This window comes from Molossus molossus, unplaced genomic scaffold (assembly GCF_014108415.1).
Source record: "Molossus molossus isolate mMolMol1 unplaced genomic scaffold, mMolMol1.p scaffold_m16_p_3, whole genome shotgun sequence".
NCBI classification, from domain to species: domain Eukaryota; kingdom Metazoa; phylum Chordata; class Mammalia; order Chiroptera; family Molossidae; genus Molossus; species Molossus molossus.
The window spans coordinates 89,220,157-89,247,999 of NW_023425366.1; the positions used below are offsets into that span (position 1 = coordinate 89,220,157).

Sequence of the window (27,843 nt, forward strand, 5' to 3'; positions counted from 1 at the left end):
GAATCACCCAATATGTCATCATTTGTTTTGCTGAATATTAAACAAGCTATCCCTTCTTTATACAGGACTTACTAAGCTTCAGGGGTGTACATCGCATGTGTGTAAGCGTGTGTGCATGTGTGAGTGTGTGCTCATGTATCCCTTCTCTCCCTAAATTAGGCTGGAAGTTCATTTAACACCTGTCCTCCAATTCTGCTTCTCAGGATGGTGACAAGTATCCAAATACTTGCCAGGCAGGTGTAACGATCCAGGGAATAAACCTAAACATCTGTCTGGGTTTGTTTTCTTTAGCTGTCTGCCTTTACCATTACCACTACTTTAATCAATTCTGAGCCAATATATCATAACTTCCTTTTACCTTTCGCTGTTTTCCAGTGTTGACTACGCACTGTCTGTTTCATGAGACACGTTCCAAGTGGCCCCCTTCCACAGGGACTTACCTTCAACATAACTCGAGTGGACCATGTCTGCCTGCATGGCCAGGATGTTTTTAGTGTTTCAATTTAATAGTCTTTCTTTTAATTTATTTTAAAACAGTTTCTAGCTCTAGCTGGAATTGCAGTGTCTCAACTCTTATTACAAACACGCAAAAGCCCACAGGAATCGCTGACGTGTACAGTAAGTTCCGCCCCGTGAAGCGAGTTTCCCCACTGAAACATCAGCCAGAGACGCTGGACAACAATGAGAGTGATGACCAAAAGAACCAGAAGGCAGAGTGCCAGAAAGGGGGTGATACGGACGCAGACCCCCAGCCTGAAGAGCTCAGCCCCAGAGATAGAGAGGGCGGCCCCCAGAGTAAGACCACGGAGCCCAGTGCGCTGCTGGGCGAACTGGAGCATTATGACCTCGACATGGATGAGATTCTGGATGTGCCTTACATTAAATCCAGCCAGCAGCTTGCCCCTTTTACCAAGGTGACTTCGGAAAAAAGAATTTTGGGTCTATGCACAACCATCAATGGCCTTTCTGGCAAAGTCTGCTCCACAGGAAGTGCCGAGAACTCACCGTCCAACATGACACCGTTCTGTGTGCTTTCTCCCGTGAGAAGCCCTCACTTGAGAAAAGCGGCCTCCGTCCTCCGAGACCAGCAGAAGCTCTCCACCGAAGACGCCGAGAGCTCACCTCCACTGGGTAAATGTGGCTCCGCCTATGAGCCCGAAAACCCCACTAAGGAATTCCTAAACAAGACCTTTAGTGATGCTCATAGTCGAAAAGTGGAGAAGCCCCCGGCAGACCGCCAGCTCAGGGCCTTCCCCCTGCCGTCCTCAGCAACAGAGCCCAAACTAGAAGAGCAGATCAGTGGCCTGAACTGGACCAGCTCCCAAGGCCCAGAAGAAAGGAGTGAGTATCTGAAAAAAGTAAAAAGCATCTTGAACATCGTTAAAGAAGGACAGATATCTCTCCTGGTAAGTATTGATCTGATTCAGCATACATATGAGTAATTTAGAGAGCTCTGCTTATCAGCTTCGTTCGTTAGGAACAGAATGAAGGTGCTCGGTTCCCCTTCCGGTTCAGTCTTTATTTACTTGTGGCTTTAGTTAGGTGATTCGACTTTAGAGTTTTAAAATACGGTAAAAAAAAAAAAAAATTAGAAGGTTAAGACAGGGAAAAACAAATGACTGTGGTGGGAGTGTTATTTCACTTTAACTTTGCAAGGATTCAGCTGGAATCAGGACACTTAACCTAAAACAAAAATAAAACAGAAAAGCCCAGCACTTTCTTTAACTCGAATCTTTCTCTTTGCTTTTCGAATGGTTTCCAAGGGCTCTCACTCCCTTATTCGTGGGGCTGTATGTTTCTTGCTGAAGGTGGACCTGCCAGATACATGAACAGAGGGTCTTCTGTTTCATCCTGATCATTATTCCGAAGCGTTGGACCAGGATGTTTGAAAGCATTTGCAGATAGAAGCTTACCCTAGAGCTTGACTGCCCTCTGACCCACGTGGAGTCGCTAGTGCCAGCTCTGCCTGTCTAGGGAACATGAAGAAGCTTTTCCAAAGACTCTAGACGCAGAGTCACATGATGTCAGAAAAGTCTGTTCTGCTTAGGCTCAGCGAGCTGGGCTGAAATCACACTCCATCTGCCTGCATTGTTCTTTTCTGGCTTCCAGACTTGGGTGAAACAGTCGCAAGCCTGGGCTAATACTAGGATGTTAATTAAAGTCTCATTCAGGAAAATCATCACATCTTGGCAGTGTGATTCTACTTAGGGCAAAGCCAGGCACAGATAAGTACAATGTACTTGCTGTTTGATCACAACTCTTATGTAATAGGATAGGATTGGATAATTTCACAAAATAAAGTAATAATTTTTTTTTTTCCTCCTGAAAATGTCTTTTCCATTTCTCTTGGCTCTTCTCTGTTTCTCTTTGGTTCATTTCTTTCTTTTGCCCTTCCCATGTTTTCGTGTTTCCCAAATGATAACTCCTCTCAATTCACCAAACAGTCTGTATCAACCAGTTTATTCTCGGGGGTGAACTTCACTAGAGGTGAGAAAACCAAAGGCAGGTGGCCTCCCGACACCCCCAGGAGCTTGTCTGGGGGTGCAAGTGTCGAGAAGAGCGCCGGCTGCAGTAGCCACCATGTAGCCCGCAGGCTAAGCCAGTTCTTCCTGGTTCATGGCAAAGCCAGGGGTTGAGACAAATAGTTCGTTCTTTCAACAAACCAGGAACATAGCACAGCCTGGCCCTCAGGTCTTAGCAGCAGAGTGGAGGAGACAGACAGGGAACCTGCCAGTTGCTATACATGTTATCACCGTTGTTTACAAGCCTGCTCGGCACCTCCGCAAGCGTGCTGACCTATCCCAGCCACCATGTCGCACATGAAAATAAGTATCTTGAGTTTTTGTATTTTAAAGAATAATATAACAACAACAACAAACAGTAGAAAATCATTAGAATGAATAGCAAGGAATTCTGACTGATTAGACCCTGACAGCTTCCCCCAGAGCTCCCAGAAGCTCATCCGTTCTTGCCAGCGCCCAGAGCAAAACCCCTCGAGCATCTTGTTCTGATTTATTGACGTGAGTTTTTCTCATCTTGCTATTGGTACAGCCACACCTAGCTGCCGACAACCTAGACAAAATTCACGACGAAGGTGGAAACAATCTCCTGCACATCGCCGCCTCGCAGGGCCACGCGGAGTGTCTGCAGCACCTCACCTCCCTGATGGGGGAGGATTGCCTCAGCGAGCGGAATGCTGAGAAGCTGACCCCCGCGGGCCTGGCCATCAAGGTGCGTGGTTCGGGCTGGGCCCTCTGCAGCGAAGAGTCGGATTTCTGTTTATTAAGATACCCAGTGAGCTACAGTGTCGGGATGGAGAGGGAGAGAAGAGTGACATATTTTTAAAAGTAATCATTGCAGCCGCTAACAGCCTTGAGATTTTTGAGCCGGCGGCCCAACGCGTTGGGCAATGAGGGTAAGCTTTACATCAGCGAACAAAGAGAAAAGAAAATGGTCTGTTGTGATGCTGAGAATTTGTGTTATTCGTGGAGACTGCAGTTTCGATTCTTAACCACACCCGGATCTGTTGGAGCCTGTTTTGTGTTTTTCCTAATGGGAGTACAGTGAGCAAGACAAATGAGGACAAGGTGTATTTTAAGGGATGAGAGCTCTCAGGAGTAGTTCAGACAATGAAGTGGGCCCCTCAGGGATCACATCTGATGTGTCAGTGTCTTCGGGACCAGGAGTCGGAGAGTGTCAGTGCCCAGCATGCGTCTCGTTCTTGCAGAGCACAGTGTGCTGTCTTTCAAAAACCACGCGGGTTAATTAATACCCACGGCAATAGAGTTAGACCCCAGAAACCGATGCAGGAAGACATGGTCTTGTATAGCAGTGCAGTGAGTGCCTCTGTACAACCTGTAACATCACGAGAAGGGTAGCTGTTAAACTAAAATTACTTTTAAGGACTTTGGCAAATAAATGTGGAATTCAGTCATATTTATGAAGAAGCTAGAAATGAATTTTAGGGAAATATAATACATCTTGTGCTTCTGCATATGTACTTTATATAATAATGTCTTCTAAAAGCTGAAAAATCGTAATTTTTATTAATGGAATTATATTTAAATGTATTAAGGGAACTTGCTAGTTAAAGAAATCTACTTGTGAATTCACTAAAGGACATAGAACGTTTAAAAGCAAGCAATTGCTACCTCACCCCTAATAAATCTTTTATGCAAATCTGACTTTTTATATAGTTACCACTCAGTACAGTTTTATATGTTAAAAGTTGTTTTCTATTTTATTTATTTTTTCTCAATGATAAAGTATTATTTCAAAGGTAGTGCAAAAAATAACGTTTTGGTACAATAAATCTACAAGCCTGGTGGATATTATTTTTTTTCCGTTGTGAATGATATTATATCAAATTAAGAGCTGATCTCAGGCAGCCACCATGAAGAAAGAGATCAAAATGTGAATCAAGGTTCAGCATAGTTGAGTTCACCAATATATACCAAGTTAGGTGATAGTAGTAAAAATTTGAATAAGACATAATCCCTTTTCTTAAGGTCCTTATAGCCTGGTGGATAAGGCAGGTGAGCTATCAGTAACTCTCATGCAGGTGGCAAATTCAAGATCGAGTCTTATGTCTGAGCCATGTGGGAAGAGAGGGACTGGGTTTGGTTATCAATGGCCATGTGCCAGTGATGAATAAAATATTCTTGCAATGCCAATGAATGTTGATATTCAAACACTAAATGTTTTAGTGTTCATGAAATACTTATAACATGATTTATAGTTTTCCTGACTCAAGGTAGATTATTGAATATATATTCGAACATAGTTGGATAAAGAATTTTTTTCTTAATTTCTATGCCCTAGTCCTGTTTTGATAGGTTAAGAATCTTTAGAGTAGGAAGGTACATAAGAAACTTAGTGGTCATGAAGTCAGCCCTGGGTATGAACTCCCTCTATGGTGTCCACATTAAATGTTATTTGTTTTTGAACTCCTCCAGTCAGCGTGGTGTTGCCATCACACAATCAGCATGCCCAACTTAGCATTTTATGTGTTTGTTTTAATGAAGAACACATACAAACCCAGAAGACTCAGAAGTTTTTATAGATTTGGAGTCCCAGGCTTTTCATGCTTTACTTCTGGACAGAGATTTGAGACATGGAATTGTTCTTCTATACCTTCATGTAACATAGGTTTCACAAAAGCAGTAAATACAAACATTTATAACCAGTGCCACCCCCTTTAAAAATCTACCCTGAAACATGTCTTACTTTGGTCTCTTCAGTGTAGTCAGATGGACATTGATGTAGAGAGTCCTAAGAAGTCATTTTCTGTTTTAGGACCTTGTTTTGAGCACCAGCACCTGGCTGACAGTGTTTCACCTCATTAAGCCCGATTCTGACAGCCCTGTTGTCATTAAAGACAAACAAATTTGGTAAAATGGGCAGAAGTTGCTCAGATAATGTGACTTGGCTGACAGAAAGCAGAGTCAGAGATAGGGTATTAAATAAAAAGATTACCTGAGAAAAAGGAGCTTTGAAGTTATACCAAGGCTTAAGAACATCTCTCTCCCACTCGTAAACTCCTTAAATGGAACATAATAAATTCTTGCCAGTGACATGCAGAATTTATTGAATGTTTTCTGGGAGACCCAACACTAGATACTGTAGGAGTTCAGAGCATTATTGAGTGCCCTTTGGAAAGAAAGATTTCTATAAGGTGAACACCCTGTGCTTTCTAAAATGGGGATAGAACAAGAAATTATTTTAGGAGCCAAACAGTCTGGAAATGAATAGCCTTAATTCTTTTTTTCTCATTCAGTCCTTCTGATTAAGCTCAAAGAGAAAATGTTGGTCTGGTGAGAAAAATGACTTCAAACACAACCTACTGACGTTCGTTTTTAACATACAGTGAGTGACCCAGCCTTAGAGATTTCAGCAGGCAAAAATCTCCCACGAGAATTTAATAACTTTTTTTGTTGTTGTTGGTATTTCTATTCATGGCAAGTGATACTGCTTTCAAACTCATAGTAGTGATATATTTCTTTTTGTCTTTTTAGCAGCATTTTATTTATTTAAATGTTGCTTTCTTGAATAACTAGACCTAATAGACATGTAGCAAAACATTCTACCCAATAACAGCAGAATTCTTCTCAAGTGCACATGGAACATTTTTCAGAATAGACTATATGTTAGGCCATAAAATAGGTCTCAATAAATTTAAAATGATTGAAATCATACAAAGTATGTTCTTCAACTATAATGGAATGCAATTAGGAATCAGTAACAGAAGGAAATTTGGGATATTCACAAGTATATAGAATCAACTCTGTCTAAAATAATCATTGTGTCAAAGCAGAAATCAAAAGGGAAGTTGAAAATATTTGGAGATGAATGAAAAAGCAACATCACCAACATTTCAGGATTCAACTAAACCAGTGCTTAAATGGGAAATGTTTAGGTATAAATGTCTGCGTTAAAGAAAGAAGAATAAAGATCTCAAATCAAGAGCCTAAGCTTCTACCTTTAGGAAACTAGAGGGGGAAAAAAAGGCAAACTAAACTCAAAGCAAGCAGAAGAAAGGAAATAAAAAAAAATGTAAGGGAAAATAAATGAAATAGAGAATAGAAAGGCAATAGAGAAAATCTACAAAACAAAATTTAGTTCTTCGAAAAGATCAAAAAAATTAATAAACCTTCAGTTAGACCAAGAAAAAAGACCCAACTTATTAAAATCAGAAACGCTGCCTTCTATGTTCTGCGTAAATACCAGTTTATGTAATGTCTTGCCCAGGGGGTGCTCAGGATGGTTCCCATTCCTTTCTTCACCCAGAGGGAATAAACACATGATATTAGTGTTTGTTTTTTTTAAATCCTGGTAGGAAACACTTGGCATGTTCAAATTGTGTAATTTAGGGAAAGTCTGTAATGAAGGATTTATATCCAAGAGAAGGGTAGGTGGAGTATAGGAGCCCACAGAGGAAAGTGCAGTATCTGGGGGTAACCACAGTTACCACCCTAGAGCCTGAGGGACTGGGGAAGGACCTCAGATAGAGAGGGCTGGAGAGAAGACTGGCCGGCTTTGACCTTTGACTGGTAGAGGGACTCAGCCAGCCAATGGCAACCCCACAGAGGGATAGTGGGAGCCAGGAGTGGAGGGGACCTCACTCACTCTTCTTTCCTGGTCTCTTGCCATCACCTTTGGTCAGTTAGACCTGGCCAGAAGCCAGGGGCAAGGGAGCCAGCCCATCCAGATCAGCCTCCCCTGGCAGCAGGCAGGCAGAGGAGGGAGGCAGTCGATCTGAATGAGGCACCGGGAAGTTGCCCACCAAACATCGGCTATGCTGGATATTCCAGATGGAGAGCATGGACGCTGTGTGTGTGGTGGTGGTGAGCTGACTGCCGAAACTCCATCAGGGTAAATGAAGAATGAGCAGATACCTCCTCTGTCTTGTTTTTAGAATAGATGTCTGACTTCACGTCCACGGCAGCTCTTTTCTCCTGAGCTAAGGTCCCACACTATGCAAACCAGGAGGCAGTGGAAAGTCTCATTTGTCCTGCAGAGTGTGAGTGTCTAAGAGAGCACTCTGACAGTATAAGGCAACAAGTGTCGTGTGCTTGGTCTCATTTGCTTTCCACAGTAAGTTTATGAGGTAGTTACTGCTCACCCTGCTGTTTCACAGAGGAGAAAATTGAGTATCCGAGAGGTGAAGTAGCTTGATCGAGGTCTTGTGACTAAGTGGTGGGTTAAGGATTTAAATCCATTCCAAGTCTGGGTCTTAATCACCTGGTTACATAGGTCACAGCAGCCTTCCCGGGTTGCAGTGTGGCTGGCTGCACAGGAGACGAGAGCCACTGTGCTAGTGTGGGCACGAGTCAGGGAAGGCAGCCCCGGGGCCCGCATAACGGGATGATTTTCTTTCTTTATTGTGGAATCCTAACGTTTTAACTTTCCAAGGGAAAAGGCCTATTCTTAAAGTTAATGGATGAACAAATTGTGATGTATTTATGCAATGGAATACTTCTCAGCAAGAAAAAGGAGTAAACTATTAAAATAAGCAGTGGCTTGGGTGAATCTCAGAGACATTATGCTAAATGAAAGAAGCCAGATGCAAAAGGGTGATAGAAACTTTATGGGATCAGAAACTATCAGGGGTTGCCCAAGGCCACGGTGAGTGATGGGGATGAGAGCAAAGACTGGCAGAAGCTTTTTTTGGTGATGGAAATGCTCTATGTCTTGATTGGGGTTGTAGTTATAAGTGAGTACTTGTCAAGACTCATCAAACTGAATACTTTAAAAGGGCATATTTTATAGTATGTAGATTATATCTCAACATAGTGATTTTAAAATAACTGATGAAAATTATGAAAATGTGCTTCGGTAAATCCTACATTGATGTAGAGCCAGGACCACGTGTCAGGAAATATACTAGGTGATTATACCCGTGTTGTAAATAAATTAAGCCTGATACAAAAGGTAAAATTCGTGTGATGTCTTCCCTTGGTAAAATTATCATCGGTGAGCTGTTTTCTAAGCCTGAACTACCTTGGATTTCTTTTCTTTTTTCTCTTTTTTTCTGAAATCTAGAACGGCCAGTTGGAGTGTGTGCGCTGGATGGTGAGCGAGACGGAAGCCATTGCAGAGCTGAGTTGTTCTAAGGATTCTCCGAGCCTGATCCATTACGCGGGTGGCTTCGGCCAGGTATGCAGGGTTGTTAATGATCAGATTGATAAGCATTCATACTCATTGTGGTATTGAATGAAAAAATGTTAAAACAACCTCAGTGTTCCATAATAGAATATTAGATAAAGAATGAAGCTATATCCATATGATGACATTTTATAGGAAAATGTCCATTATATAATATTTAATAAAATGTATGCTGCAATTTGGTACCAAGTTTGAACTTTGGAGAGAGAGAAAAAGAGAAACAGGTAATGAGACTAGGAAAAAACCATGTCGCTGCTGTTTATAGTAGTTATCAATCAGAGTGGAATTACATGTGGCTTTTCTTTCCTTTTTTTTTAATATTTTTCAGTATTTTCCAAATTTTCTACAATAAACAAATTTAACTTCTGTCAAAAAAGAAAAGTGGTAAATATACTTTTTAAAAACGATTGGCGAGAGAGAGATCGGTGTGTTGTTTCACCCGTCCACGCGCTCGTTGGTCACCTCTGGTGTGCTCCCTGACCGCAGATCAGACCCGCAGTCTTGGTATATTGGGACAACACTTAACCAACTGAGCTACCCAGCCAGGGCTAGAAAAAAATGATATTCTTGAACATGAAATTAAGAAGAAAGTATTTAGTAACACATTAATCAAAGAAGTGTCCCTCTATTAAAGATGAACAAGCACAATAACCAGATAAGTCTCAGTTACAACCACTTTCTACAGTAGGAAATCCCAGTGTGAGTAATTGACATACACAGATTACAGCCCAGTGCAAAAATCATCGCTGACTCTCTTGGAGGGAATGAATATATATTACCTTTTTTTAAAAGTTGGAACCACAAAATGCCAATCTCAGTCTTGAAAAATAAATAAAGTCAGCACTGTATTAAAATAGATTCAATCATATTTGTTTGTGGCAAAGAAAAGTGCTTCTCATGCACATAACCGTATCCCCTTTGGCTTCATAAACTTTCCCCAGTGGCAGTAAATTGTGGTATTGTCAACAAGAGATTGTGCTTTTTCAAGTACGACAATCTCAAGTTCAAAAATTGACTTGGAGACTATGACTGGTCTCTTTAGTGAAAGTCTTTGTGACTTCAATTAAAATGTATATTAGTGTGTCCTGTTTCCTATATCCTGGGCATCATGCCATTGGGATTTGTGTACATTATCTATTTATTTCTTAAAACAACCCTGTTAGGTCATGTTGTTTTTACCCCATTCTGTAGGTAAGGAGACTGAAGAAAGACAGGTGAGTGATTTGCACATAGTCTAATGGCCAGTAAGAACAAGTCCTCTGACTTTGGGGCTAGATCCTGTTTGTCTCTCTAATTTGTGTACCTTGCTCATAGTGACCTTGATATAGAGGTAGAAGTCTTTTGTACTGTTTTATCTAACGACACGTTGTGCTGTATGGAGTGCCCTACACAGCTCATTGAAGAAGTGAGTACCTGCACTAAATTTAGGAAATGAAGAACAGGGCAAGAAGAACACTTAACATTTGTGAAAGCCTCTGTCTCTGAAATGATGACTGCATTTCGTGTGTGTGTCATACAGCCATGGTGTCCTACTAACAAGCATAATAGTTAATGAGCATTTGTAAGGATGCCCCCCCCTTTTTGATTATATTTGGCAAAGGGTAGAATATAATTTCCAAATGCCCAAAAGAATTTAATCACTACTACTCTTTATAAGTAGTTTTCCGTATAAGACAGAATTTAATTTATTCTCAAATTGTCAGAATAATTGTTTCATGTCCCTGATCTGCTTTGCTTATATAAAGTCCAACAAAGAATTTGGATCTCAGTGGAAAGGCGGCCTGCCCTTCGGGCCGAGTTTGCCAAAGAAAAGGAGGAAAGGATCGCATCGCTGTTCTGAGACGCTAAGTAAATAGTGGGGCATCCGGCATTCTCGGTCTTGGGAAATGTTGCTTATATATGCCAGTTTCTCTGTTCAGCTCTCACAGCAGGTTTCTCATAATGTGGAAGCTGTTGGGACAGAACAAAAGAGAGTGGCCTTTCTGGGTCTGGCCGGGCGGTGTGGCCTGCGTGGCTGAACTAGAGGGAAAACGAAAGCGGTGACCTCTGTGAAGAGCTGTCAGACATTTGCTTCATGCTAGTATCACTCTTCAGGTTGTGATTTGGAGCTGATAAGTGTTTCTAATGACCCAAAGTGCAGCCCTGAGCAGAGCCGTCCAGCAGTGCCCTCGGGAGAGCATTCCTGCCCGAGCGGAACACGTAGAAACCCATTAGAACGGTGAACTCTGTCCAGCAGGCTGCATCCGCCACCGCCACTTATGTAACAGATAACCTGCGGAGATGCTGAACTTGGAACCGTTACAAGCCTAATATTTTCACAAGGAAGACTGTTATTGAACAGTTTTCTAATGGATTCAGCACTTGCAAGTTTTCCTACATCAAGCAGGCACTTGAGCATGTTCTGGTTTTGTTTCCTCAGTAAATACCTCTGAAAAGGATAGTACAGAGGAAAATCCCCCTCTTGGTTTATTTCCATTGCCCTCTGCCCCTCACATAGATTCTTAAGGATTGGGCTCCATTTGACTCCCAATGTGTGTCCTTTTTGCTTGTAAAATTTACCTTTCAAGACTCTGGGACCGCAGGGTAGCCAGCAGTTTTCAGTGGTCTCCTGGTGTGATAGCTCTTTGGGCGACAGGGATTGATTTTCATCGTCTTGACACACGAAGTCTCCGAGGGTGCATTTACTTCACTGCCTGATTGTACTTAGCAGAGCCAGCCCAGGGGTGTGAGGGGAGAGCCTTGGGGAGACTGGGGAACAAGTGGGGGTGTCCTCGGAGAGGCCTGCCCCGCTGTCCCTTGAGAGAAATGTTGCTAGCGAAACAATTGAGACGGAACTGTGTCAAGTCAAGACGACGGCCTGTGTAACTTGGTCTGCTTGATTCGAACATGGAGGTTCCGATGGGCTCGTCCAGGCTCCCCAGCTGCTGGGGAGCTTCAGCCTGTCTTGCATCGGTCACTGCCTCAGTGGGTTCTGTTACACGGTCAACTTCAAAGCATTTTGTTTCTGAAGCATTCACATGGCTTTTCGTCAGGAGGTTCTGCTACCAAAACAGCCTTCGTCGTAGCAATGAGCGTTGACCCGGACTGCCTTTGCCCACACTGTGGTGTTCGTTCTCCGTGTGGAACGTTTGCCCCGACACAGATTTGAGGAAAAGGAAAGCTCAGCAGTTCCTAGGGCCGGGCACGGGCAGCGACAGGCGTGCCGGGGAAGGCTTGCTTCCGCGGGCTGTGTTATTGTTTTCCCACAGTTTACTTTAAAAGGGGGAAGTATTCCTTTGACTTTATTGTTTCACCATCATGGGGTAGAAATAAGTAAACAGCACTGTGAGTGTAGATGAAACAAAACAGAAAAATCTTTGATTCGCGTGAGCCTCCATCTGCTCTCCAAGGGCCGATCTTTGGAAAAGCATCAGCGCCACAGAGCCCCACAGACCCGCAGACTGACGGGCAGTGAGTCATGATTTCTGTGGCCCGAAGGGTGCAAGGCAGTGTGTCCTTCACGGAGCCAGGGGTCACGGGCACTGAGCAGGGGTGGATCTTCATGCCCAGAAGACAGAGAACAGAGTCATGGAGAACATTGGCTCCTGGTTCAAGTGTCTGCATTTAAAGCTAAGCCACTTACTAACTCAGTGGCCTTGATATGGTTATTATTTTTAAAAGAAAAAGTGGCCCTGGACCTCAGTTTCTTCATCTTTAAAATGGAGATAGTGGGCCCTGGCCAGTTTGGCTCAGCGGTTAGAGTGTTGGCGTGCAGTCCGGAGAGACCCGGGTTCGGTTCCCGCTAAGGGCACGTACTTCGGTTGCAGTTTGTCCCCGGCCCTGGTTGGTTGTGTGGGTGGCAGCCACTCAATGTGTCCCTTCACGTCGATGTTTTTCTCTCTCTCTCCCTTCCTCTCTCTCCCTCCCACTTTATCTGTACAAAAAATGGAAAAATATCCTCGGGTGAGGATAAAAAAATAAATAAATAAAATAAAATGGAGATAGTGGGACCTTCCTCACAGGGGTGCTGGGGACTGTATGAGAAAAGCTACTTGAAGCGTTGCCTGTTGTGGGTGCATCGTAGGCACTAGATACATGGTGGCCATGCGGTTATTGGGTTTATTCCAATTTACTACTTTTATGGCTGTCAGTATTATTTAGTTTATTTCACCCTAGTTAAAATACAAGAGAAACTTACCAAACAATTATTTAGTCTTTAACCTGTTTAATCAATTCGTAGATGTACTCTCCCCACCCCCCATTTTATAATCTCGGGATTCTACATTTATCTCACAATAAATGACATTATGAAATTATCGCTAGCCATTCCTTTTACATTTTAACATCTCAAAACCAGAACGAATCTTGTAATTGATGGCGTATTAGATTTGATGATCAATGGCCACCGACACGGCTGCCTCCTTCAGAACTTATGGTTGCATTAAAAACTGCAGAGATTTTATTCATACCAGTGATAAACCTGTAGCACATTTTTTATTACATTTTTAATAGACTTTCTTCTGCAAGTCTCATAAATTACATGTATTAATTAATTGCCTCTCTAAACAATTGCAACGCCTTTGGGAACACACAAAACACAACATTATAACAGGCTACCAGAAGCGTAGAACGTCCCCAGAAGATGAAACAGGTCGATGAAGGAAGTTTTCAGTCAACAGTGAACGTCGAATGGTGTACGGGTGGGTGGGTGGATGGAAGGTGGAGGGGCATTCTGTAAACCAGATAACACAGAACAGCCTCTCCTTCCACATGACTGCACTGGATGCTCTCTGGAAGCAGTACTTTTGGGAGAATGAAGATCTGAAGTTGCTTTCTGCCCATGACATCTTCCTCTGAGGGGCAGAGGGTGGGCTAGGCAGGTGTGTGTTGGAGCGCTAATGATCTAAGGGAAGAGGTGGATGCTGTTGCATATATGCATATATAATACACAGATGCATTCCTGAGGGCCTTCTTCGTTGGGAAAAATAGCTGTATTTGTTCTGTTCTCCTGGCTAGATATTTGTTAAGTTTAAATCACGGGACAGTGGATCTCTGCAGCGAACTCGGAGCAGAAAGCAACTTCTCTCTGAAAGTGGACGCTAAATGCTGTTGCCAAAACCAGGGGCTTCTAGCCACCTCCATGTCCATCTCAGAAATCCAAAATGTTGGTTATTAGAGCTGGTGTGTAGTCATCTAGACCTTTCTGGTAGTCACAGAAGAGACTCTTGTTTCTATAGAATATCTCAGTGGACAAGCCAACGACATATCTTTTTATTAGAGTCAGTTGTCCAGTGCAGAACACAAAGCTGAACTTGAGGTGCTGGGCAAAGGCCTGTCTTATGGTGGGCAATAAAGTAATGGTTCTTCCTTTATGTGAGTCTCGTGAATCAGATCGGGTAAGATCTTTCATTGTGAGCAGGAAAGAGTTATCACATCGTATGAAAAGACGGCAGGTTATTGTAACAGCAGGGACGGAGAGCTATCAGGGGCTACGGCAACTCTGGCCTCACACAGACCTTGTCTTGTTCTCCTAGACCATCCACCCTTACAAAGTCCAGGTGTCGAGATCCCTTCCCAGATTCCTGCAAGGGGGGAATTCTCGGTCACAAGGAGTGCAGTGTTGCATCTCCTACAACCCCTTGACTGACATGCAAACACTGTGCAAGGGCGTTTTCTTGCGTGTGGAGTAGACACAGCCGCAATATTTCCTTGAGTCTGAAAATACGCCTGACCAGAAGGTGCCTATAAAACATTTCTCACTCTCATGAACTCCTCTGAGCTTAACTTACTAAAGAAGAAAGCTTCTAGAACATCAGAAAACACACAGCTATCTTTTTTGGTTATTTGATTAGTAAAATAAAGGTGTTTGAGTTGGGTGAGTCACTAAAATGTCTCGCACTCCGCAATATGATGATTCCATGATTTGATATCGGGGAGTGAGCCAAGTCCCCACAGGCTTCAGAATGACCCACTGAAGACGGAGGCCGCCCTGGCCCTGTTCACCTGTGGAGTTGCAGCAGCCTGCCCTCCTGATGTTTCTGTGTCTCATCCCTCGACTTCAAGCCGGTGGATGTCCGTCATCCTGAGATATGGCCACTCATCAGCATCTTTCATGGAGTTAAGATCAGTCACATGGTGCCAACTGTCTCCAAATGAAAAGAATCTGTTTTCTTTTCCTACCAAATTAGGAAAAATAAAGCAAGTCTTTCTACCTTATGTGTGAGAGACATCACCTGCTCTGGCTCAAGTTTCAGCTCCCACTTCCCCTGTTTGCCTCTGAAGAAGAGGGTTAAGCCTATCTATCGGCAGATCCTTATCCAGATTGTAAGCCCCAGCCTGGCCCCCGGCTCTGTTCCACCTCATCCTCTAGGGACGCCGTGGGTTTCACGTTCTACAAGGTCTGTCTGTTTTTGCAGCTAACACTCACTCTGCTTTCCCTGGGTGCACTCTCGGCAGGTTGTAGGCACTGATTACATTTCTCTCTTCTTGCTCTGTCGGGGTCTGACTGCCTGCTTGCTCATGTGGAAAAAGTGTGGTGCAAATGTTCAGCCTGTGCCTGATGCCCCAGATACCTCCATAAACAGTGCCCTGTTCCCCACATGGCGGGTGAAACATTAAAGGACTTGGCTGTTTTCATCCAACATTCCTTTAGCAGATTAGTTGGCGTGTTCAGAAGGTGAAGGCAAATTTAATCCAGAAAAGTATAAAAGTTCATGACCAGTCCGAGCAAATAACTGGGGGGGAAAAAAAACCCTTTAAAAGGCGAAGGGGAGGTTCAAGGCTATTTCAAAAACATGGTCATTTTTTTAAATGTCAAATTCCACTCACTAAACTTCATGCTGTTGTTTTTACCACTCTTGTATTTTTTTAACATTTTATTTAATTTTTCTATTTTAAAACAGTGAAACCCCATCCCCCTGCTTTCTGCCTGGGCCAAACGTAACATGAAAATACCACAAAGACTCAGTGGTAAAATGCAGACGGATCATGGTAACACACACGGACTGCCCTGTGTCTTTGCTTTAGAAAGCTTGTGTTCAGAGTTTTAGGTGCCTTCCCTTGAACGTGGAAGGAGAAAGCTTTGCGTTTAAAACATGACCAGTGCCTGGTCAGTGTGGCTCACTGGTTGAGCGTTGACCCATGCGCCAAGAGGTTGCCAGTTCGATTCCCAGTCAGGGCACCTGCCCAGGTTGTGGGCCGATCCCCAGTGGGGAGCATGCAGGAAGCCGCCAATCAGTGTTTTGTCTCATTGATGTTTCTCTTTCTCTCTCCTCCCTTCCTCTCTCTAAAATCAATAAAGAACAATAAAAAAGCATGACCAGTACTTGGTCAGAAAAATCAAGAGGGTCCCAGTTTTATTTTGGTGAGGTTATCTTACACTCGGCAACTCACGGTGCTGCCTCCTTTTGGAAAACTGCTGATTGCTGGAGCTTTGGGATTAGGAAGGCATGGTTGAAGCATTATAAGCTTAAAAGTGGAAGCTTAGCTGTCTTAATAGTTCAAGGATATATAATGATATTCTTGAAGCCTACAGACAGTGTAGCAAAGTAGCAAAAGCATTGCCTTGGAACCAAACGACCTGGATTCTGGTTTCCACTTTGGATCTATCTAGCTGTGCGACTGGGAGGAAGTCTTCACACTTTCTGCAAATCAACTTTCCTATCTATAGAACAAGTAAAACAAGAGCAGTTCTGAGATAACTTCCTGCTCCTAAAATTCTCTGCACATTCCTCTTACATTGACTTCAGGCAGTCTGTACTGCATGGCAGTTTTCTCTTGATTTGGTAAGTGTGATTATATCTTTTCTTTTCATTATGTTTTTATTGATTGCAGAGAGAGAGGAAGGGAGAGAGTGATAGAAACATTAATGAGCGAGAGAGACATCATTTGGCTGCTTCCTGCATGTCCCCCAAGGGGAATCAAGCCCACAACTTGGGCCTGTGCCCTGACCAGGAATCAAACCTGTGACCTCTTGGTGCATGGGATGACACTCAACCAACTGAGCCTCTATGGCGGGGCCAAGCATGGTTACATCGTATCTTCACAATTTGGAGTTTCGTTTTCCTTTCACTTTATATTAGATTTCTCCCCATGATATTCCATTAATTCCAACCCTCTTTGTGTTTATAGGAAAAGATTCTGCTGTGGCTTCTTCAGTTTATGCAAGAACAGGGCATCTCGCTGGACGAAGTGGACCAGGATGGCAACAGTGCGGTTCACGTGGCCTCACAGCACGGCTACCTTGGGTGCATACAGGTACGGGCCCTGCTGCTCGGGGAGTGTATCAAGTAATGAAACAAAAACAAAAATTGGGAGTTTTGTCCACTGGGAGAATGGATTAAATCAGCTTTTCCTATTGTAGTAGATAATAAGGAATTGTATCGATATGTTTAGATTTCCAGCAATCCACACACAGAGAGGCAGGATAGCCCTAGGAGAGTCTCCTTGAGTGTCCCAGGATGCTGAGGACAATAGACATGAAGCACCCCCATGTTCTCACACAGCAGGAAATCACTACCAGACTGACATCTCTCGGTCTCTCAGGGGCTGGCCGTTCTTGCCTCCGTTAGCACCCTCCTTCTCCAGTGTGTGGAAAACAGCACAGATGTCAGAATGGATTAGAGGAATTCTTTGGAGAAAATATGCTGTCGTGTTCCCCTTCCCCTGTGGCCAGACCAAGCTTCTCGAAGGCATTAAAGAAGGCCCAGAACTGATTGCAGGAAGGACTGGGGTGCTGATTCCCTCAGCTGTGGGCCACACTCACCGTGGCGTTGGCCAACCAGCCACTCCACCCACCAGCCTCGGGCGGCATCCTCGTTTTAGCCAGCAGGCCTTGAAGTATCACTGTAATCTATGTGTGCGGTGATATAAAGAGGTTGGGGAGCAGAGCCACAGGGGAGGGGAGGGAGGCCCTTCCCTCTGCCTCAACCACATGAGGGGCGTCTGAGAGAGCTGCTTAGAGAGGGTGGGGTGCCTTGAGGGGTCAGCATCTCACCCCTCGGCCGAATGCAGAGCTGCCCGATGCTGAGCTGAACCTGGGGCCGCCGTCATAACAGCACGTGGTAGGGGAGCCCCTAGAGTTTCAGAGGCTTGGGCCTCGTGGGATCGCAATGCCCCAACAGACCTTTCACCCGGGAAGAGGTGTCACGGGCCTGAGTGACGAAGCCGAGGGAGAGCTGAGGAGTGGGGAAGAGCAGGCAGAAGACAGTGGCATTGTGAGCAGAAGAAGGGCTTTGGGTTGGAAAGGGTTTGACGTGGCTTGGAGTGTATCCCATGAACAGGAATCATGGTGACCAGACAGACCAGTCACACCATTCTTACTGTTGAGAACGACCCTCACCTACGACTCTGTGCCCACACCTCGGGCAGAGCCGTGGACGGCAGGTGGCCCATGGCCACGATGGGAGGAGACAGCCTACTTCACGGGTTCGTCCGGTTCAGATCCGTTCTCTGTATGCACAACCCCAAGAAAGCAACGCCCTCTTTTGCCTTGTTGTGTGTTGTTTCTTTTATTGTGAACTTCATGTGCTCGTTTATTTAACAAGTACTTTATTGCGACCCCACTGAGGGCAAAGGAGCCGGTCTCTGGGAGAGAGCTGGGCCCGAAAGCCGGCGCAGGAGGGAGCGGGGCTCGGGAAGTGACGCGAGGAGATGCCGAACACTGGCGGGTCAAAGGCGAGAGAGAAGGGTCCCTATGAAAGCAGAGTTCTCATACAGCTGCTCTTTGCTGAGCTGAAACGATCGAAAATCCTCCCAGTGTTCAGAAGTTTCCCCACTATTGCTGGCAAAGGATAAAACCTCTCCTTGAAGGCACCGAGTTGTAAAAGGAGTGATGAGAAATTGGAGAGTTCAGAAAAGAGAGAAATTTAAATTATTACCAGGATCTGCAGCAAGATGAAAGGAGGAGCCTCATTTTTTGTGGAAGAAAAATAATTGAATAAAAATGGAAAACCTTGTTTTTCCATTTAACAAAACACTCGAGTATTTAAGGGTCTTGAAGTAAACGTTTTAATCAGCTAATAAATGACAAAAGCCAGAGAAAACCAGCTGATATCACCGGTGCTGCTGGAGACCGGGTTATTTTCCTTTGTGATGTGTGCGGGGAGGCCGTGGGCCCTTTCAGAGGGTTCGTCACTCCACTTAACACGAATGATATTTCTGGCACTCGGTGCCGTGGATGTGGAAACTTGGATCATCTTGGAAGCGTGTCTGTCCACTGGGTGTTAGATTGAAAAAAAAGAAGAATACAAAGAGACAGAGTAGAAGAGGGGTGAGCAGGGTTTCTTACGAGGTGAGAGGGGGGCTGGGTCTGAAACACATTGGAGAGAAAGCTGCCGTGGCCGGAGGCCAGGAGCCAGCCCAGGGCGTGTGCCGCACGGAGCGCTCGGGGCCGAGAGCCGGCCGAGGTGGGCCACGCTGGGAGGCGGGTGGGAATGACTTTCTGGCAGGTTGACCTTTCGAGTGAGTGATCATAAACCAAAAGGGAAATGAAGCTCCTTAATGACCTCTGAGTCTAAGTAGTCCAGGAATTTAAAAATTGCAAGTGTTCGTTGTGGAAAAGACATTACCTATGACTAAAATAAATCCAGAGGTCAACAGTCTCATGTGGATAGTGTCAAAGCATATGTCCGACTGTGGCAGTGGATTCGTATTGGTGTAGCAGCATTCTGTGGAATCTAATATCATCACAATCTTATGTCATCACAGGATAACAGAAAAAATTTTTTTAATTTATTTTTTAACCCTCACCCAAGAACATGTTCATTTATTTTTAGAGAGAGAGAGAGAGAGAAAGAGAAACATTGGTGTGCGAGAGAAACACTGATCGGTTGCCTCCTGTACGCAGCCCCAACTGGGGATTGAACCTGCAACCTAGATACATGCCCTGACCAGGAATCGAATCGGCAGTCTTTCCGTGTGCAGGACAATGCTCCATCCAACTGAGCCACCCGGCCAGAGCTTTTAGTTTTATTCTTTTTTTTTTTTTTTCCATCCTCACCCAAGGATATTTTTCCATTTATCTTCAGATAGAGTGGGAGGAAGGGAGAAAGAAAGAGAGAGAAACATCGATGTGAGAGAGACACATCAATTGGTTGCCTCCTGAACGACCCTGACAAGGGCTGGGGATGAACTGAAACCAAGGTACATATACCCTTGGCCGGAATCGAACCCGGGACTCTTTGATCTGTGGGCCGATGCTTTAAGCCAAACTGGCCAGGGCAGGGCTTTTATTTTTCACTGATGATGTCAACCATGCTCCATCAACTCTCTCTCCTCTACTAATGATCCATTGGCCAGAGTCCATAACTTTTTGCTTCCTTTTAACTATTAACATTTATTCCAAACCATTTTAAAGTCTTATTTCTGATTCAAAGCATTTCATCCCCAAGCCAGGCAGACTCAGGGTTCAAGAGACTTGTCGTGGCGAGTGAGGCATGATCAGCCCCTGTTCCCCTCTCTCCTCTGGGCTCCAGTGTTGGGACAAAGAGGTGGTGTGGAGAGAAGAAGTCCACTGTCTCTTTGCCTAACTGGGGAAGGTCATGGCACACTCCCTGAAAGTTGTCGTGCTTCTTGGGCTCAGTGGGTTCTCCGGTGATGCCCTCTGTGGGCAGCCTTCAGGTGCTGACTTTGGCGGGACACAGTGGGCGCGGTCCTTAGGGGGCCTGTGGGCCTCCCCACGGATATGATACGGGACAGGGGGATCTGGCCCCAGCTTCACACCCTCCTTCCTCATTCAGTTCCCTCCGCCTGTTTCATCCTGCTGCCTCTCGCTGCTGGAGAACCCCCCCCATTTTTAGTGGGGTGGTAACAGGCTCACTCACACCAAGCTCCCTTCCGCCACAGCTGCTCAGTCTGCGGGACGTGTCCTTGCCGTGGCACGCGGTGGGAGTGTGGGCTGCTGCCCAGCCTCTGCCGGGTCCTTTCACTCGTCCCTTGGGTTCTGGATCGGCTAGGCTCAGCCACGGATCGAGTGTGCTGCCCAGTAAACAGGAACAGGTACACAAAAGTCCACTCTCTCCTCCCGACAGGCATCCCCAACTTTGTGAGTCCCCCATTGAAAGGGACAGAGCCTCTCACCACAGACACTGCCCTGCACTCCTCACAAAGGACAAGACCCTAAGGAGACCCTCTTCCCTTCCCCGTGCCCTGACACTGGGCTGGGGTTGGTGGTAGCAGGGCTGGTCTTCTGCATCTCTGTAGGCTGTGAAGGGAGGTGTCTGATGGCTGAAAGCTTGCCAGAGGCCGGCTTTTGTATGTGATGGTACCTCGTGCCCCTACCCTGTCCGGTTACAGGCTCTGGTCACTGATGTTGGAATAACAGGAAAGTTTCCATTCAACCTTCTATGGCAGTCATTTAAAAACAATGTTTAGAAGGACGTCCTAATACGACCATATGTCTCTGCACTTTCTGACAGACCTTGGTTGAATATGGAGCGAATGTCACCATGCAGAACCACGCAGGGGACAAGCCCTCCCAGAGCGCCGAGCGCCATGGGCACACCCTGTGCTCCCGGTACCTGGTGGTGGTGGAGACCTGCATGTCCCTGGCCTCTCAGGTGGTGAAGTTAACCAAGCAGCTGAAGGAGTAAGTGCCTCCTCACTCCCACCATCCTTGTCGTAGGTCTCAGCAGGTGCTCTGGTACGCTCCCCACGCGGGCTGCACGGGACTTCCTTACGCTCTCGCTCCCACCCAGATCCTCACACCCAGAGCTCCTGCTGAAGATGCCGTCTCTGCAGAGACAAAACGCTATTTCCACAAGTAAGGGAAATGCACAGCCCGCTTCCTCTGCAGAGGATTTAAGCCATGTTGGACAAAGAGAGAGATGCTCTTTGTATTCCCCCTCAGGGCCAGGTTGCGTGGCGGGTGGAGAACACACACACCACATTGTTCCCAAACTTCTGTCCTTCATATCCCAGGGACTTATAAAGAGAGAAAAGTCTAGAGCTGGGCCAGTTTCTCAGTTTTCTCAAAGATCAAAGTATATAGTGGGGGAATTATAGTTAACCTGATAACCATCCCCAGTAAATGATAATAAAAGTTAATGGACCGTTCATGAACCCCCAGAACATAAAATCTTATTCAGTCTGCATGATGGTTCTTAAAACACTCTGTCTAGCCTCGGTCAGTTCTTTGCTCTGAGCGCTTATTAAACTGGCACACATTACATTGTGCACCTAGATGGCAGGGAACCACACTGGGAGGTTGTCATGATTGGCCTGAAGACAGGGGGCACCGGAGGAGAGGGTCTCCTGCGGGTTGAAGGGTTAAGGAGCTCACCCCCACCTGAGACCAAGATCAGCCCTTGAAAACACAGCAGTCAAGTTAGAGTTGCCATAGTGGGGAGAGAATCACTAAAAATTAGAATCAGTATTTGAAGTAATAATGACAGAATGGATGATAAATTTTAAAAATTAAAATTTAAAGGAAATGTATGAAGTCTTTAAAAAAAGACTACGTGTGTGTGTGTGTGTGTGTGTGTGTGTAGATAGATTATATATATATATAACATATATATTATATATTGAAAAAAATGACTATACTGGGTGGAATGCCTTAACTGATTACAAGTGTAATTCACAAAACCACATGACAAGGCCTTGGGCCCTCTGGCTCCTATGTGCTTGGGGAAACCTTGATTTCTCTACTTCTGCTGTCTTGCCTTAGAGGTAGAAGTCTCTGCATCCATTTTACCACCCTCTGCTAGTACATAGAGTACTCTATTTAATGAGATTAGGCTTTTAATAGAGAAAATATAAAATAATATTTTAAAATAATACAGTTCCCTTCAAGCATTCTTCACCCAGTTCCACAAAACTCCCCTGCGGCAGGTAAGCTAAGTGAACTTGAAGGGCTGGATGTAATTGAAGGGAAAATGCACACAAATTTGTAACTCAGTAAGTTATCTTCCCACAGCGAATATACTCGTACACGTCTCTATGTACACGTGTAGGTATTTCTAACACTAAGTTCCTAGAAAGGGAATTACTAGAACCTAAGGGCATACATATTCAAAATGGAGACAGATGTTGCCTAATGTCCTTCCAAAAATGTTGTACCAATGTTCACTCCTCCCAGTAGTGTATGGACACATCCCTCAAGAGGAGATTTAAAATGCCCTGACAGAATGTTTCCTTCTAAAGGGTCATATTGGGAGACAGAACCCCCCCCCCTTTGTACCACAGAGTCTGAGAGGCTTTCATGAGCTGTGATGCTGCTTTATCGGTGAGCGTTTGAAGGTCGGGCCTTGCTGTTCTCTCTGTTGACCCTGGAAGAAAACACGGGTGTACTGCTAGCAGACAACAGTTCTTCCGCGGAGGCTGAAGCCCAGAGCTGTGGACAGTTGCAGTTAGGCCAGTGACAAGATGAAATATGACAGGTTCCATGTAGACACTAGTCCTTCACTTACCAGGTGCCCCAGTGAGGTTGGCGACACTCGAAATGAGCAGAGAAATGCGCTTTGTGTGGTCACCGCACGCTGTACCGGGCCCAGGGCAGCAGCGGGACGGAAAGCGCTGGTTCTGGTCCAAAACTCTGAGGGGGAGCCTCTCTGGAATGCTTTGGACTATCAGAATACTTTTACCACTTCTAGGTAATAAACACAGTTACTGTCTAGAAATGACAACCTTAACCTGCGACTCTGTTAGGAACCCTAATCTATAAGCCTAGGTACGATGGTTTGAATTGCAACCCCCTCAAAAAAATAATATCTTGGAGTGGATTCCTAACACCTCGTACCTCAGAGAGTGACCTGATTCGGAGAGCGAGTGAGAGGTTTTTTCTTAAAAATGAAATTGTACTACACACAGTACTTTGTAACTTCCATTTTTACTTAAAGTGCACTTTACAAAGTATTGTGTGTGTGTGTGGGGGGGGGTATTGCAACTTATTGTAAATTATCAGGGAAACATTTACACCTACTAACTTATAGTAGGAGCTGTGCACCAGAGAGCTTAGGTCTTGGTTTGTTTTCCCCAGACAGACAGTAGAACGCGTCACACTACAGAACCAGCTGCAACAACTCCTAGAAGCCCAGAAATCAGAGGGCAAGTCACTCCTGTCTTCACCCAGGTAACGCCAGGAACACTGGGGATTAGAGTTCTCAAGTCTCTTGAATCTCTGGGCCTTCTTTTGAACTTTCCTTTCTGTCGTCGTTGTTGTTGTTAATCCTCACCTGAGGATATGTTCCCATTGATTTTTAGCTGGAGTGGAATGGGGGAGGGAGAGAGAGAGAGAGAAACAATCTGAGAGAGACACTTCGATTGGTTGCCTCCCAGACAACCCCAACCAGGGCCAGGAATTGAACCTGCAGCCCAGGTACATGCTCTTGACTGGGAATCAAACCTGTGACCCCTCCATCTGAGGGCCAATGCTCTAACCACTGAGCAGACTTTCTTTTAACATCTTTTAAGAAGATGACAACAACACACATTTTATTTTTATAAAGAGGAATAAAAATGAGATATTGCAGGGAAGAGGTGCTGGACCTAGGGTAGGATGACCCGGATTGATCTCTGGCTCTGCCATTTCTTCATTCATGACTATGAACAGGTCACTTACTCTTTCAGAGTCTTTCATTTCTTCACCTATAAAATGGGAATAAGGATATGTAGGTCCATATCCTTCAATAAGGTTGTTGAAGATGGAATCCATTGAGAAAATTTTTGCAAAATCGATGTGTAAATAGTAAAATAGTAGACAAATTCAGTCATAGTGTAAGGTATGAGCCATACTGTACTTTGGTTATGGTTGCCACTATTGCGTGTCTGCAAATTGCTTTGAACAGACATTAAGTGATTTTTCTTATTCCAATCTTACGGACTTGTCATTTATTCGTGGCAGTAGTGGCCATGCCTTGACCTGGGGCTGAGTCATTTTAAGCGGATAGGAAGTCATCTCATGTGTCCTTGATGTTCTTTCCAGTTCGCCGTGCTCCCCGGCTTCCAGGAAGTCCCAGTGGAAATCCCCAGACGCGGACGAAGAGTCTGTAGCCAGAAGCAGAGCGGGAACCCAAGACGGGATGCAGGTCCTGGGAAGCCTGTCAGCATCTGGCCGGGCCAGGGCTAAAGCAAAAGATGAAGATTCTGATAGAATCCTTCGCCAGTTGTTGGGGAAGGATATCTCCGAGAACGTCTGCACCCAGGAAAAGCTGTCCTTGGAGTTCCAGGATCCTCAGGCATCCTCTAGAAAGTCCAAGACCCCTCCGGAGAAGAGGGAGCTGAAGCTCGCCCGGCTGAGGCAGCTGATGCAGCGGTCACTGAGCGAGTCCGACACGGACTCCAACCCCTCTGAGGACCCCAAGAGCACCCCCGTGAGGAAGGCTGAGCGGCCCAGGCCGCAGCCCATCGTGGAAACGGCGGAGACCATGGACAGTGCAGAAAGCTTACACTTGATGATCAAGAAACACACCTTGGCATCAGGACGTAGGTTTCCTTTCGGTATCAAGGCCTCCAAATCTCTGGATGGCCATAGCCCCTCTCCCTCCTCAGAGAGCAGCGAGCCAGACTTGGAATCCCAGAGTCCAGGCTCAGGGACTACTCCCCCAAACCAGCCCTCTGGAGACCCCACTCAGCCCAGCCCTGACAGCACGGCTGCCCAGAAAGTGGCCACAAGTCCCAAGAGTGCCCTCAAGTCTCCATCTTCCAAGCGCCGGACATCTCAGAACTTGAAACTCAGAGTTACCTTTGAGGAGCCTGTGGTGCAGATGGAGCAATCGGGCCTTGAACTCGATGGAGAGAAGGACAGAGATAAGGGCAGGGCCCTCCAGCGGACCTCCGCGAGTAGCGAGTCAGGGGATCAACTAAAAAGGCCTTTCGGGACTTTCCGATCCATCATGGAGACACTCAGTGGCAACCAGAACAATAACAATAACTATCAGGCGGTCAGCCAGCTGAAGACCTCCACACTGCCCTTAACCTCACTCGGAAGGAGGACGACAGACACCAAGGGAAATCCCATGAGCTCTGCTAGCAAAGGAAAGAATAAGGTGGTGAGTGCGATTTGGAGGACGTCTCTTTTTTTGCCTTTGAATTATGTCATTCTTGACACTACAGATTGTTGACCTTTGCCACCTTCAGGTAATCCCCAGAAAAATTCCAAAGGGGTGCACAGAAAGCCCAATCTGTGTGTTTCTAATGTGATATGTCCTTTGCTGTGCGTCTGGAAAATACTCTGAGAGAACGATTAAATAAATCACAGGAAATTGCATTCTGGCCCTAAATTTCCCTAAGTAGGTTTGATCCTTGAGTATTAGGAGCCCTAGACCACCAATCCATGTGAAACCAGGTCCTTCTTTGGCGTGGATTCTGCCTCAGGAAGAGTTTCGTTTCCCTCGCATGACTGGATAGTTTATTCCCAAGCCCGGTTAAAGAGCACACAAATAGAAATTTCATTTCTAAAGACGTAACTATTCAACTCTGGAATGATCTTTGAAATAAACCCACCACAGGGACCGCCACATTGGCATTGTAGGATGCAGGCCGCTTGGTGCTGGTCAGGAGGCGAGAGCAGTCTGACGTGCTTGGTGGTACACAGGGCCTGGCAGGGTGCCATGAACCACAGTACACGGGGCACGGCAGGGTGTGCCACAAACCATAGTACACGGGGCACAGCAGGGTGTGCCACGAACTACATTTTATAATTGCATTTATTGGAAAACTATGCACTATAATCTGTGATTTACATCCAGTGAATATGAAATATGAACATCTTTTTAGGCAATGTTCTCTGTGTGCTCTGTGCATGCTGGGCCATTGAAAATGGTATCGCAGCCCAAATGCAGAACTCTGAGGAATGGAAGGACCCAGAATTATCCATCATGAGATAGAGAGTCACACCCGCATAACTTATTATTTGGTACAAGATAAAATCCCAGGGAGGTCTAAGAACTGTCTTTTTGCAATACCAAAATCAAGTTTTAGTTCATATTTCTCTAATTAAATGAACCCCTGTTGATTTCCACTGTGACTTGTCTTTGTTATAAAGGACTTTAGCTATATTTGTTTCAGCAAGAAAAGTCACACCAGGCCCTTGGGGTTAAATATGTCCAAACTTACATTGCTCAGATAAAACTTTTCCAAGTGACTTAATGGGTTCTCTTGCTGAGGAGTGCAGAAATTCTCTCCGCAGTTCCCCGTGCTCCTTAAAGCACGTGCAAAGCTTCTGTCCCAGCCCGCTCTGTCTCCTGCATGCCTCCTGTTAATTGAGACTTGTGCATGTGCTAAGCTTGCTGCATGTGTTCAGATGATTTTTAATTGCACCTCTAGGAGATGTCCAGCAGCTGCATCAACCTTCCCTCTAACCCGCTGACTGAAGAGCCTCTGCGTAGCCGTGCACGGTACGTGGTGTAGGGGACGCGCAGCGCAGAGTGCCGTGCCTTCGCTTTGAGTTGCATGACCTTTCAAACCGTGGTCCTGGAGCACCTTGAGCAGGGCCGACACCAAGAAAGAAGAAACTTGCAACTCTTCCCCCAGACAGAAGCAGGCAGGCTTGTAACTGGACCTTAGAAAGGGAGCACGTGCCCTGGAGGAGGGGCTTCATTCCAGCAGCAGAGGGCTGAGGAGTCTACTCAGCTCACAAACATGCTGTGCTTCCCAGTTGACTTTGGCTTTCAGTCTTTGTTTTAATGGAGTCAAGTACCCAGTAAGTATAGAGATTAGATTTCCTGTCACGGGTGGAATGAGTCAACCTCCAATCAGAGTCAGAACTTTGAAGTAGAGCTGAGGTTTCCTTTCATTGTGGATCGGCGACGGAAAGCTCGTGTCATCGCCACTCTGCTGTCCTTGGCCCTGCCCTTCTGAAATTGCTCCAGCTTAGCAGTGAACCACATGCCAGTCAGTAAGCCAGTCACTTTCCCAAGCAAAATGTTTACAATTCAAAGTGCATGGACTGTGTGCATAGAAGAATCCTGGTGGGGGTCATGGATGGCTCGGACACCGGACACGGCCTTGGGCAAAGTCTTCCTGTAGGGTAGCTTTGCTTTGTCTCCCCAGGGGAGCACGCACCACCCCCTGACAAGGCAGGAGAGGGAGGAAGGAGAGCGGGGGCAGGGAGCTAACGCAGGCAGTGTCTCTCACTGTTTATCTCAGAAGAGTTAAACCCAAACCTATTTTAATAGGAGACTATCATTTTTATTTATTTATTTTTTAAGTTTTTTTTATCGATTTTTTAGAGAGGAAGGGAGAGGGAGAGAGAAAGAGAAA

General features: G+C 45.4%; 1 protein-coding gene across 8 annotated transcripts in view; it reads left to right on the top strand.

The window, feature by feature from the left end:
* LOC118641699 (synuclein alpha interacting protein) overlaps positions 1–27,843 on the top strand; it is a 149,648-nt gene that overhangs the window by 113,992 nt on the left and 7,813 nt on the right. For 2 of the 8 annotated variants that reach the window (XM_036279152.1, XM_036279153.1), the window contains 8 exons: positions 538–1,406; positions 3,052–3,231; positions 8,542–8,655; positions 16,774–16,899; positions 21,060–21,229; positions 23,621–23,713; positions 24,566–25,631; positions 26,908–26,978. In XM_036279152.1, the coding sequence (XP_036135045.1) occupies positions 538–1,406; positions 3,052–3,231; positions 8,542–8,655; positions 16,774–16,899; positions 21,060–21,229; positions 23,621–23,713; positions 24,566–25,631; positions 26,908–26,978 (2,689 nt within the window). The remainder of the gene's footprint in view (positions 1–537; positions 1,407–3,051; positions 3,232–8,541; positions 8,656–16,773; positions 16,900–21,059; positions 21,230–23,620; positions 23,714–24,565; positions 25,632–26,907; positions 26,979–27,843) is intronic. The other 6 variants (XM_036279155.1, XM_036279158.1, XM_036279157.1 and 3 more) reach the window with 6 other exon arrangements.